At 37.4% G+C, this 13,792-nt stretch overlaps 1 protein-coding gene across 12 annotated transcripts in view; it reads left to right on the forward strand.

Annotated features, from left to right (window-relative positions):
- The window catches only part of LOC106082505 (klarsicht protein), an 841,622-nt gene extending 828,047 nt beyond the window's left edge, over positions 1-13,575 (forward strand). For all 12 annotated transcript variants that reach the window (XM_059361071.1, XM_059361070.1, XM_059361068.1 and 9 more), the window contains 4 exons: positions 6,986-7,161; positions 10,322-10,860; positions 10,930-11,152; positions 11,220-13,575. In XM_059361071.1, coding sequence (XP_059217054.1) covers positions 6,986-7,161; positions 10,322-10,860; positions 10,930-11,152; positions 11,220-12,095 — 1,814 coding nt within the window. In that variant the 3' untranslated portion in view covers positions 12,096-13,575. The remainder of the gene's footprint in view (positions 1-6,985; positions 7,162-10,321; positions 10,861-10,929; positions 11,153-11,219) is intronic.
- Positions 13,576-13,792: the final 217 nt, after the last annotated feature.

Below are 13,792 nucleotides of genomic sequence, written 5' to 3' on the forward strand. Positions count from 1 at the left end.
CTATATGACTTAAGGCGGGTTGATTTTTTTTAATCGTATATAGGTTAAAAACGTAATCGTCATAAAACTCTAAGAAAATTCTCCGAAGAAACTACGTATCTTCAATGAAATTCTATTATACACCTCTCGACTTGAAAATGTTTATGCCCGCCTTCGTCAAAAAATACATGCATGAAATAATAGCTTTTTCCAAGTCGAGAGGCACGGATTAGGGTTTTATTTTTGATTCATGGTTTCTTCGGAAAATGTTCTTAGAATTGTATGTAGATTACGGTTTTGCTATACGAATTTAAATTTTTTTCTCCTCCATACAAATCAACCCGCCTTAATATGGCTACTTAAAACCATAGCAGCCGCAACCCATTCCCAATTTGATTTTTATTAAGCTGAATGGTTGTGGGCACCCATGATTAGGCCCGGTCGTACTTATCACGTTTTTACTTGTACAATATAAGTACTCGTCCTACTCTATTGAACTCTACTCTACATATCGTGAAAATGCATTGTCTAAGTCTAGCCTACGACAGCAAAGTGGTAAACCTTCTTAAGTTTAGATTAGGCCACATAATCATGGAGCGTTCACAGCCCAATTCGTAGCCATCTTTCATCCGTACTGGGCTTTATCTTGAAGAATTAACTTTACATGCCAATAGAGGAATACCCATAGATTCGATTCTATTTCCCGTGGAATTTGTAAGGTACTTCATAATTTTTCAAGCTCATCTGCTCTACAATGCAAGTTGACCTATGAACATTCCATAAGGAACAGAGGCAAACTTCTCACATATCAATGAGTGCTGTCCGACTCAAGTTTAAGCTCAATAATAAGGCGCCTCCTTTTTATAGCCGAGTCCGAGGCGTGCCTCAAAGCGACACCTTTTTGGGGAAAAGGTTTTATAAGGCAAAGTACTTCACGAATGTCGCCAGCATTTGATGTTCGAACCCAGGCATACAGCGCCAAAGGCGGAAATGCTAACCTCAGCACTACGGTGGCCTCACTGCTGTTCTACATTTATGTGGCTCGGCACCCAGAATAGGTGAATATTAGCCAATTCAGCCATCTCGTTGAGAGATCTGTCATAGTCTACTTTTGTATTCTGAAATACGATCTCCAAATATTTAATACTGCCTGGTTCCCAGGATGATATTTATACCAACAGTTAATCCATTATACCTTAGCCTTTCAACCAATTCTTATATTGCAAGGATCTCCTTTTGATACAAACTTTAGTGATTGTGCAAACTTGTCGATATAACTAGTCCCAGCTGTTTAGGGTCCCCGCTTGGTCATACAGTCTAAAACCATCCATATAGATGTTTTCTTCTGTTCTCTTCTATTACCAGGAATATTATACCTCCAATCGATTCTGTCCTACAATACTTGCTATTAAGTAGTGGCTCAGACAACGTGTAGTCAACACTGTCTGGCGTATAGGACATTATATCGAGGATAACTTAGTGCTCGTAGCTGTTGCTTGACCAAAGAAAACGCTTTATTATTTACGGCAGTGGCCCCAAGAGCTACTAGTTGTCTAGCCACTAAATCCAGTGGTATTAATTTTAGAATTAGCGGCTGTGGATGCACAAACATCCTTTGGATACGGCTGAGTATTGAACAATAGATGATTTTTTTAAGAGTCCAGAATACCATATAATATTATAGGTCTGATAACTGCATTATACAGTCAATGCATGACACACGGTTTAAGGCTCCAACTTATACCAATGGTTCTTTTGTAGGTGTGATGGGCAAGTTTTTTCCTTTTGTCAATATTCCCCCCGGCAAATAACCCTGCTATTCTGCACTTTGAGTAAATGGAACATTCTCTACTCCCAAGGAGTCTTTTTGATGTTTTCGCCGTGATTTGAACCCAAGCGTCAGCGTTCAGCGTCAAAAGCAAACATGTACCTTAAATTTCCTGCTAAAAAGAACCACTCCCGTCATATATAGAGCTTCTTAAGGAATGTCTCTAAGAATGCCGAGAAACATCCTTGAGGAGTCTCTATACTAACCCATCTGTGTAGATTTACTGATTTCAATCCAGAGCAGCTCAGAGGTTAGCATGTTCGCCTTTGACGCTGAACGCCTGGGATCAGATCACGGTGAAAAAAAGTTGTTCAGCGGAGGTTATCCAGGTTGGGAACACTTCAAAAATATTTTGCCCAATCAAGACTTGAAGAGGTGTACCGCTTTGGTGACGTTGGCTAGAACAGATGTCTTGGTCATTATGTCCCTCATAGAAAAACATACTGAAGGTTGCAAGCAACGACTTCTGCAGAAGCTGTAATGACGTCAAAGAAGAGGAGACTTTAGAACAAATAGCGTTGCTGGCATATTTTACGATTTTTCAAAAGCTTTTGATGTATTGCTATCGTCTACTATTCATCTTGATTCTAATGCTTAAATATTATGGTGTGGCAGAGTCCGCATTGAGTTTGCTGGAAAATTACTTAGGACATCGATGTCAATATGTAGCAATAGGTTCTTGCACAAGTAGCATTGGTCAGGTGGAATATGTGTACCTAAAGGAAACATTTCGTTTTTCAATATACCTCAATGACATACAAAATTTGGATCTGTCTGTCAGACTATATATGTATGCGGATGACATACATATGTCTCTTCTATCTATACACAAATGATGCTGTTTTAAATGCATATATATAGAAAGATGCGGTATTAATATCTGAGTTCGTAAGGTTAAATAGTCTGGTTCTGCATACTTATAAGACTACATTGGTAAGATCCCGTCTTTATTTTATAAATTGTTCAATATTTAGTGTTTTTGTTGAATGCAATGAAGAAATTATCGTCCGCCTAGGCTTGCTCCATAAATTTAAGAACAATTATGACAGATTGACTTGTTAACTTAAAAAAACTGTAAGCTCATATTTAGCATTAAAATCGTATCTAAGGCATATAAAAAGCCTATTTTTGATAATTACTTGTTTCTATTTGATATATATTTGAACAAGTATAATGTGTCAAAAAAGCGTCCAATGTTAAAACTAAATCAATATTGTATAAACTTGAAATTTTTTGGGCAAATATGACAAATATGACAAAACAAAATTTGATTCAAATATTTGCCAGTTTGACTGTAACTTTAACAGTTAAAAACAAAGCAATGCTTGAGGAGTAGCATGGAATTCAATGCTCTCCCTACTGAAGTCGGAATCATCAGATCGAATTTCCATTAAAAAAAAAATAAAAGATTATTTACTTCTTAATATGGAAGTTCTTCAGTGGGATATTTGTGAAAAATTTTGTTATTCTTAATCTTTCCTGCATTGTTAATGTCCGCATACACCTTTCCATCTGATGGTTTATTTAAGAAAAAAACTCTTGGCATTGCTTTTTTTCAATCAATTGTTATACCACCCTAGAATGTTGCCTATCTCGTAACTAATTGTAATCAGTTTGTTATAAAATCAATAAAAATGACTTCACCGTTATTTACTTTGCGCTTGCTAATCCCCCAATATTGACAAATGAAACGCTTTTTATTTACACCCTTTAAACAGTACCACCCATGGCTCCCAATTAATTCCAGCCATTAAGGCTGGGCTGGCTAGCAACCTTAATTAACCATAGAAACTCTATTCAATTTTTGTAACTCATATAGCCTTTAATAGAACTGAACCATCACCATTCTCGTAAACACTTGATGAGTTCCGTATTTGGTAATGCCATCTGATCAAAATCGTAATTAACAAATTAAATATTTTCATTTAATAACGTTTATGTATCTGGAAGTTAAAATCAATTAATATGAATACAATGACATGAAAAATATTCATGTCGCCAAATGGTAGTAAAGGGAAAATGAAGGGTAATATTGAATTTACTTATTCTACACTGTACTACAACTTCAACACTAAATTTAAAATTATTGGATATGTACATTGAGCAACTATTTGTCTCAAATTTAATTTTAAAAAGTGTTAAAAACTTAAAATGTGTACTAAAGCGAAAAAACAAGAAAAATTACGTAAAGTTCGGCGGGATCGAATCTTATGACCTACACTTTCAACCATATAACATATTTTCCCAAGCAGACATTTGAAACAAATTCATATCGGACAAGAATTGCATGTTTTCAAGAAGTCAAATCGGGAAATTGGATTATATGAAAAATCGATCAAATTATAAGTCAATTTGGACCATATTTCTAAAGAAAAGAATTCATTAAGGAAAATTGGATGCAATTTTTTTCTCCTACTAGTAGCTTAAGAGCTATATGACGTAGTAGACCTAATCCACCCGTATTTGAAACGGATGTCATAATAGAAGTCGAATAATTTCGTTGATATGTCCAATGTTTTTGTTGTTGGTGCTTGATTTGGTTGTCTTCTACTTTGAAGATTGTCCGATGTCGCTGAAATTTGGGATAGTGAGTTGTGTAAGACCCCTCGACATCTTCCTGGAATATGGCACAGATCGGTCCAGACTTGGATATAGCTGCCATATAGACCGATCTCTCGATTTAAGGTCTTGGGCCCATAAAAGGCGCATTTATTGTCCGATTTCGCCGAAATTTGGGACAGTGAGTTGTGTTAGATCCTTTGACCTTCCTCTACAATTCGGCCCAGATCGGTTCAGATTTGGATATAGCTGCCATATAGACCGATCTCTCGATTTAAGGTCCTGGGCCCATAAAAGGCGCATTTATTGTCCGCTTTCACCGAAATTTGGGACAGTGAGTTGCGTTAGGTCCTTCGATATCCCTCTACAATTTGGCCAAGATCGGTTCAGATTTGGATATAGCTGCCATATAGACCGATCTCTAGATTTAAAGTTTTGGCTCCATTAAAGGCACATATATATAATCTGATTTCGCTCAAATTCGATACAGTGAGTTATGTTGGACTTTTCGACATCCGTGTCGTATATAGTTCATATCGGTCTATATTTGGATATGGCTTCCGAAAAGACCAATATTTATTTGTCCTACAAATATTTGTGTCGAATTAGCTTGGAGCAAAATCGGACTATATTTCGATAAAGCTGCTATGGGGGCATAAATTATGCATTTTTCATCGGATTACGACCAAAGGTGGTTTACATATATACCGCAGGTAGTGGGTATCCAAAGTTCGTCCCGGCCGAACTTGACGCGTTTTTACTTATTTTTTAGTCAATTCCACTTTATCTTGTAATCCTTTACTATACAATTAGCTAAACTTTTACTCCTAAATGGGTAAACTTTTGCTTATTAACGGGTATTACATCTCAAAGGTAATTTAAAATAATATCAAATACTTTATTTAGAGATCCATTTGGGTTAAAAACTGAAAATAGTTTATTGGGATCTCAAGTCTAATCGACCAAAGCAAACATTTTTCTCGATATCCAAATGACACTTCTCCCTGTGTAATAGAGTGCGGCCTGGTGACATTTGTTATTTTAATTGATCTCCCCAATTTCGAGTTTTTGTTGCATTTGACGTGATTAATTATTTAATCATCAACATGAAAGTGTCAACTTCCACCCAATCAATGTAGTAATTGTTTAATATACAATAGTGCATATTATCTATGATTGTTATGTTGATAATGTTGTTGTTGTTGTTATTAACATATAAAAAAGTTCAATGCACTTGAATTACTAATTGGCTTTGATGGACTTATTGGATAAAAGCAAAAAGCAAAAAAATGAAAAAAGAAAACGATGGAAAAGGAGAAAAACTTTCATACAAATAATAATAATAATAGTAATTTTATTTATAAAAAATAAAATGGTAAAGAAAAACAGCAGAAAAATATGCCGCCCCATAACCGACACTACCTCGACCACATCATTACAATAATCGTGATAGGCTGAGGCATTATAATCACTTGAGTGTATTGCCCGCTGCTGTCGTTCATATCACTTCCACGATGCGAATGTTGCCAACACTCCCTTCTTCCTTGTTGTCGTTGACGACGATTGTGTTGTAAACACACAAAGTGTAAAGTGATTTGTTTATAACAAATTGCAGAAGCGGTTTCTTTTTGCCTTCATGTGATAAATAAATAAAATTCAAGAGTTCAGTTCCATAAACCGTAAACACACCTTGAATATCTCTTTGTTTGGAAACCTTTTGGCTTTCAGTACGAAATGAAATTCGTATGTAGTTCGTATTTATTTATTTTTCTTCGGGGTTTCACCTTTATCCAAGAAATTTACAATGTTTACTTTTTTAGGATGGTTATGGGCATGGTTAAAAAGAAATTGTACCTTGAGAATGGATGGAAACTTTCCTTGTCGCTTTATTGAAATAAATTAAGACATTATATTGAACAGAAGTTTTTTTTTTTAACAAAGAATTTAAGTCAGTATATTGATAGAAGCTAATCCATATTTGGCACCAAATGTCTGAGGACAATTATTCTTTTTGTGAGTGTACCTTGCAGTGTATGACCTTTGCTTTTGCCCAAGTTTATTGGCAAGCAATAGAGAATAAATTATACGATTTCTTGACAAATATGCTCAAATTGATTTTCAATGTTTTTAGTTTTACTTTTTCCATTGTATGCTTTTTCGCAGTGTGTATCTCCATTGCGTGTTTTTGGCCATGGATGTAGGCTTCAATGAATGAAATTAACCTTTTTCTTCGATATGCACAAATTCGTAGTGTAACTAACCCAATCATGAAACAAAATGTGGCTTTTGCACACAAAATAGAAAGGGCCAAAGTTGGAGGAAACTTACAAAAAAATATGTCATGATATTCGAAAGGTTTGTTTTTGGTAGTGCAGGTTTCCCTTTCGTTAAGTGTTAACATAATGATTGTTTTTCAGTATTTGCCAAAGCTAAGTTTTTGTTTTGGCTTTAATTAAAGTAATTGTAATCGAAGACTTTTTCTTTTGAATTTCCCAAGCACAGACACACACACACACACACGAAATGTCTTGTATTTTCTACATCCAAAATCTATGCATTTTCTTGAATGTAAGCTAATTTTCTTTTTCTTTCATTTTATTTCTCTTTTTTTATGTGTAGATTTATTGGCTGCCTGGGAGGATTTATTGGGTTGGAGTGAAAATGCTGCTGCCGCACGTAAAATGCAAGAGGAAATGATCATCTTGAAGCATGCTCTCAATCGTTTGGGCAATAAATCATCATTTGAACTTTTAGATACAGAACCATCCATACAAATTGCCATTGAGGCTCTAAAGGTAAGTTGCCCATTTATCAATCAAATGTGAAAAAATAATGGCAATTGCCCCCACCCACCCCCCAACCTGATTATAATATCTGCAATTTGACAAATATAAGAAATGGCTGTGTTTAACTCGGAGTTATGCGCAGTAGGGGGAACATACATTAAGAATCAATTTTAAGTCTGTAAGTTTAGCTTGGGAGAAATCTTGTTCAACATTTATATTTGCTATTGACTTTCAATACTATTCGGTGCAGATACATTGTAATAAAAAATCCAATCGGCGATTTATATCCTGCGTCGTGGCTTGCGTTTTACAAGTTTTACAATACATATAACAAAAACTTAATGAACTGCAAAATTATACCTTAACAATGAAACATTTCGCTTCTTTGTGGTTTATTGAAGTCAAAGATTAGTAAATATTAAACTAATCATATAATTCACTTTGAATTTCAATTTATATAGTACCGGTGCGTTCCGATAGCCGATTTGAGTCTGCAAATTTGCCCACGAACGACCTATTATGGAACAGGGGGAATCTTGTTTTACACTGAGGGGCAGCCCTTGCCGATGAAGAACTCCATCGGGTCAATCCGTTGTGTACAATCGGCAGCCATGTAATTGAGGGGGAATCTTCTCTCATATTAAGGAGTGTTATCCTTTTTTTACCCACCACCATAGGATGGGGGTATACTAATCTAGTCATTTCGTTTGTAACACCTCGAAATATTCATCCAAGACCCCATAAAGTATATATATTCTTGATCGTCTCGACGTTATGAGTCGATCTAGCTGTGTACGATCCGTTGTGTACAATCGGCAGCCATGTAATTGAGGGGGAATCTTCTCTCATATTAAGGAGTGTTATCCTTTTTTTACCCACCACCATAGGATGGGGGTATACTAATCTAGTCATTTCGTTTGTAACACCTCGAAATATTCATCCAAGACCCCATAAAGTATATATATTCTTGATCGTCTCGACGTTATGAGTCGATCTAGCTATGTCCTTCCATCCGTCCGTCTGTCGAAATCACGATAGCGGTTGAACGCGTAATCCTAGCCGCTTGAAATTTTGCACATATACTTCATATTGATGTAAGTCGTTGAGGATTGCAAACGGCCCATGTCGGTTCAGATTTAGATACAGCACCCACATAAACCGATCTTCCGATTAGGCTTCTTGACCCCTTAGAATTGTGTCCGATTGAGCAATTGGTGTCCGATTTGGAATGAAATTTTGCACGTGGTGTTCTGTTATGACTTGCAACAACTGTGCCAAGTACGCTCGGAATTGGTCTATAACCTTATATAGCTCCCATATAAACCGATCTCCCGATTTGGCCTCTTGAGCCCTTAGAAAACTCAATTTTTGTCCGATTTGGCTGAAATTTTGCATGCGGTGTTTACGACTTCTGTTATTGCAATCACCCAACATCCAACCAATGTATGTGGGTTCAAAATCGTCCCATAACCTGATAAAGCTCCTACATAGACAAGTATGCCATTTTGAATTTTTGAGCCCCTAGATAGAGTAATTCGTATCCGATTTGGTTTAAATTTGGTGTTCCAACAATCATAGTTCAAATCGGTCCGTAACCTGATATCTTATACACAAAAGATCCTGAAACTTTCCCTAATTTTTAGGCGTCTCGTAGCCGAGCTGTTAGCGAGTTCGGATTGCCAGAGCGGGGGTCGTGGGTTCGATTCCCACCAGAGGCCTTGGTCTGTCGCTACTGTGGTATCAAATTGTCTAAGTGAGTCTGTAACGGACTACCACTCGTATCCAACCTAACCTAACCTACCCTACTTCTTACCTTAATTTTAGTCGCCCTATAGCCAAGTTGGTAGCGTGCTCGCAGTCGTGGTTTCGATTCCCACCATAGGCCTGGTCTATCGTTACTGCGATATCACAGTGAATTGAAACAGTCTTAGTGAGTCTGTTTAGATAATAGACTGCCACCCTTACTTTACCTTAATTTAAAAAAGCGATATATTTTGGATGTGGGGATTTAAGCGAAAAATTGATACCAAACGTGCTCATCTCAGTACCATACAGTATTTAAAGTAAAGAAACACCGTATGGTAACAAAGCAATACCGTATGGTATAGGTGAAATATAAGAGTGACAAGTACCGTTTGGTACTAGCCTTATTAATACCAATAGGTATTATTGGTTTTAATACCATATCGTTATTAGTTTTAATCCAAACAAGTACAGTCTTTTTTCGCCATTTTCCCTGTTTTCGACAATTTGAACACGTTTTTACGTCAATATTTTAATCAATAAAATAATAATAACGACGTCCATTCATAAAAGCCTCCTTCGTGTTGTATAAAACTGATGCTAAATGGTATTAAAAATATTTGCCAATGACGCGAACAAAATAATACCAGTCGGTATTGGCAATGTACAGTCCTTTTTCTATCAGTGTAGGTCGTCCGGAACTATATGGTACTCAAGTGAAAGGTCTATGGGTGATTGCCCATCTTCCAAAAAACCCTATAAGAACATGTGTACCATTCGGAACAATACTCGAATGATCTTTGATACCCACAGGTGGGCAAGCTCGTGCCGATTCATTGGATTGTTTGCCGCGGGAACAACATGGTCATTGACCATTCAAGGCGCTAATAACTCTCTTTGCAATATCGAGCTTCATATGCACACAGTATTTAAGCAAGAGCCACCCGACCTCTCATTGAGACTCTCCATTCGATATTGCTGTTGTTTTTGTTGTTGTTGTTGTTTTAACCACATATGCATATGGAGGAGGCAATCCAGGTTAAGTTCTAGTGATAGTGCGATTTTTCAAAAAATTACGTATTGTAATTCAATTTTTGTGGTTCCATTTTGTACCACATTTGTATAATAATAGCTTTGAGCGCAGATTTGAGGTCATATCTAATAATTATATAACAGCTATGTTCTATAGTCTATGGCAGAAGCAACTTTTGTCGATGTTCCTGCCACATTTTCCGACTTCATTTCCCATTTTTATCAACTTATTGATTGAAGATTTCTAACGGTTTTAAATTTCTCTTAACTCATCCTGTTTTTGGGCATCGTAACAAGCTTTCCAATTTTCCTCTCATCATTATTTGTCCTCTTTGTCTTTACAAAAAGAAAAGCCCCATTTAACTTCCTGTTCTTTTCCTTTTTTTGTTTGCAGAATGAGAAGGCCCACTTACAGACATATCGCACGGACATGCTTAAATTAAATGCCTCCGTCCATAGTTGGCTAACGAAACAGGAGAGACGTCTGCAAAACGCTATTGTTGAACAACAATTGAAGGAAGCTGCTGCCAAGGTTGGCAGCATAAAATTATTGGAGGAGAAAGACGAAATTGAGTCCGAACACAAATCAGCAAAGGCTGTCGCAGCGCAGCATCAAACAACAGAGGCAGATAGCACAACAATGGCCGCAGCGGTGACAATGGCGACGACAACATCTAACAAAACCACAATGATAACTGTCACCGATAGCAATGGCAATCAAGTGGAATCGCACACCGCCACCATGGCAACAGCAACCAGCAATGTAGGAACCTGTACCACCACTACTTCCAGCGGCACAAATCCAATGACATTAGTGGCTGGGGAGAAGAATTGGGACTTACAATCACTGATAACATCGGAAAATGAATTCCACAAACATTTAAAAGACGAAGTCAGCGATATGTACACAGCCTGGGACGAGGCGGATCTAAGGTAAATATCACAACGAATTTTAAAGACATCCCATGGAACTAATCTTTGGTTTATTTCCCTTGTTTGCAGAATTAATTCACAATTGGAAGTTTTAACATCATCTTTGACGGCCTGGCGTCAATTGGAGTGTGGTCTTTCGGAGTTCCAATTGGCTTTGGGTCAAGATCGTGGCACTTTGCAAGGTTTGGAGGGTGCGTTGAAGACGGGCCGGGCCACTCCCGGAGAATTGGCCCAAAATGTCAAATTGGTAGCTAAATTATTATCGGAGAAGGTCAATGTCAGCCAGGAGCAGGTATGTAGGCTTTTATCAATAAATTTTAAAGTTTTTCTAAAAAAAATTCTTGCTCTCCTTATTTCAGTTAACCGCTGTGCAGGATTACTTGGATCCTAATCATATTCTTTATATAGCCAAATTTACCGCCTCTAATGGTTCTCTCTCAGACTCCGGCATATCCGATGGTGGTGCTACTTCTGATGGTGGTCTATCGGAGCGTGAACGCCGACTGGGTGTCTTGCGACGTTTGGCCAAACAATTGGAGTCGGCTTTGGCCCCCGGCAGCGAGGCCATGAAATCCATTGCGGCTCGCATGGAATCAGCTGAGAATGATCTGAAGAGTCTTCAAAATACCTGCAGGGATCTTATAGTGAGAACGGCAGCCTCCCATCAAAGTAAAAAGCAGCAGTTACAAGAACAGGCTGCCGATAAAAGGGACCAAGGCAATGAAAACAAATCCTTGCAACATGCTAATGGTTGTGTAAAGGCCTCTCATATGGGCAATGGCCATGTAAAGCAAGACACAGCAGGTGCAAATGCTCAAATGACTCTCCTTAACGGTAATGCTTCCTCAACTTCCGCGTCCTCATCCTCGGGTAGACGTAGACGTAGAAATCGGCGTTCCTCGGCAACGGCTCCAACGAATGCCGTTGCCTCTGCCGATTTGGCACAAAGCAATGCCTTAAAAATGTCCTCCACCACACCAGGCGATGGTGATGAAGATCCCTCCGATGACCCCTCAACCTATGATCTAGACTCATCTGACGATGAGCTCAATCCTAAGTCGAAACGTGGCTGGGCCTGGCGCATTGCTCGTGTGGCTGTGCCCATGCAATTGGCCCTGTTCACCGTCTTTTGCGCAGCTTGTATGATGCAACCTAACTGCTGTGACAACATCAACAATTTATCCATGAGCTTTACGCCTCAATTGCGCTACATAAGAGGTCCTCCACCCATTTGAAGGGGGTTCACTTGGAGAACACATAAGCCAATGGCAGAGGCGAAAGAAGAGCCTTTCGCCATTGCCAATGATTTGCATGCATTACTAAGGTCTCTATAAGTTAGGGATTATGTTAAGCTTAAGGACCCTTGTTTTACGGAATCCTCAATCACACACATTGGGATTCCCCAAAACCACAAATAGGGCATTCAGAATACAAATCACTTCAGACCGAGCCAAAAGGCCATCATGAGCGCAAAGCGTTTGCGTGATATCCGCAAACGCTACAAACACAGAGTACTACGTCTAAGTATTTGTTTTATGTATCTTAAGGTGTATTCAAGGTTATGATAGATTTTAGGGAGTTAAAGATGAAAGCTCGGGCCCGCCAGGCAATACATACTAAAGCGGCGCAGTGCCTTGGCAGCAGTTTTAAGAGGTTTTTATTTAAATGAATTGATGCATTTTTTGTTTTTATTTTGAAAAACTGAAACGGAACACACACCACATACACAGAAGGGCTAAAACTAAGCTATTTTACTACATGAAACAAGGATATAAATCATCCATTGCAGATAGAGATACAGTTTGGCAGCCACAGGGGTCCAAACCAGACATCCACCATCAATAGATTATCAGTGACTTAACAAAGCATTGCAGTAGCTGACAAGTTTTGAGACAGCTTAAAGTTGGCTTAAGCTTAAAGCCTTTTCTACTTGAGCTCGCATACCAAATATCGTTTAAAATGAAATCATGAGCAGCATTCAGCATTCAGAAAATCGCAAACTATTTCGAAGGGTTGTACAAGTGGTTACAACTTTTCATGAATTGAGCCTTGGGAAGCTCTGAAAATAAATGAGCTAACGAAAATAGCGTTGAACGTTTAAAACTTTGCGATTATTTGTTTTTGAAAAATATTAGAAGTTTTACTGCAAGAAACAAAACAAATTTTATTTGCCAACTGGCCAAGTTTAAGCTTATTTTAAAAAGCAGCATATATTTTGATTTAGTTCTTTATATGTAGACATTCAATATATGTTCTATTCTACAACATACAATTCTAAGTTCAATTACAGTTTCGGATTTTAGTGTACTTCATTCTACTTCGTATTAGTAATTCGTTTGTATGGTTATCTTTAGTGCATCTATATGAAATGAAAAACAACACTTTCTAAATATTATCTTTACTTGTATAATTTCATCCTTTTCTCCCACTATGCCCAACCTCTCGTTGTATAAAGTCAACCTTCTTGTGTATTTAACTATTTATTTGTATATTACTTCCCGCCCCAGGGAGTTACCTTTTGAACTCTTTATGTTATTACTCTTATTAAATCGTACTTCTTTTTCTTTCTTTTTTTTTTCTTGCTATATATATTGTATTGTTATTACTTTAATTCACAAAAAAAAACACGGAAACATATAATTTACAAAACTAAACTAATTTAAATGAGAATATTTTTAAACAAAAATAAAGCAAAACAAACAAGCTCTACATCAACTTGCTTCAATTGTTATTGTTATTTCATCTTCAATAAGTTTGCAGACGTTGGTCTAGCAAATGCTTATCTCCTAATGGTAAGTGTGGTTATTTCTTTTGAATACTTCTAATTCAAACTGGGGGTATTCAAAATGGCAAGTCTAAGGAATTTTGCCAATGTCTTATATTTGTAGTACCTGTCTCTAAAAGCTACGCCTTAGTTGGTAATACCTGAAAA

Source organism: Stomoxys calcitrans, chromosome 1, assembly GCF_963082655.1.
Source record: "Stomoxys calcitrans chromosome 1, idStoCalc2.1, whole genome shotgun sequence".
Classification (NCBI taxonomy): domain Eukaryota; kingdom Metazoa; phylum Arthropoda; class Insecta; order Diptera; family Muscidae; genus Stomoxys; species Stomoxys calcitrans.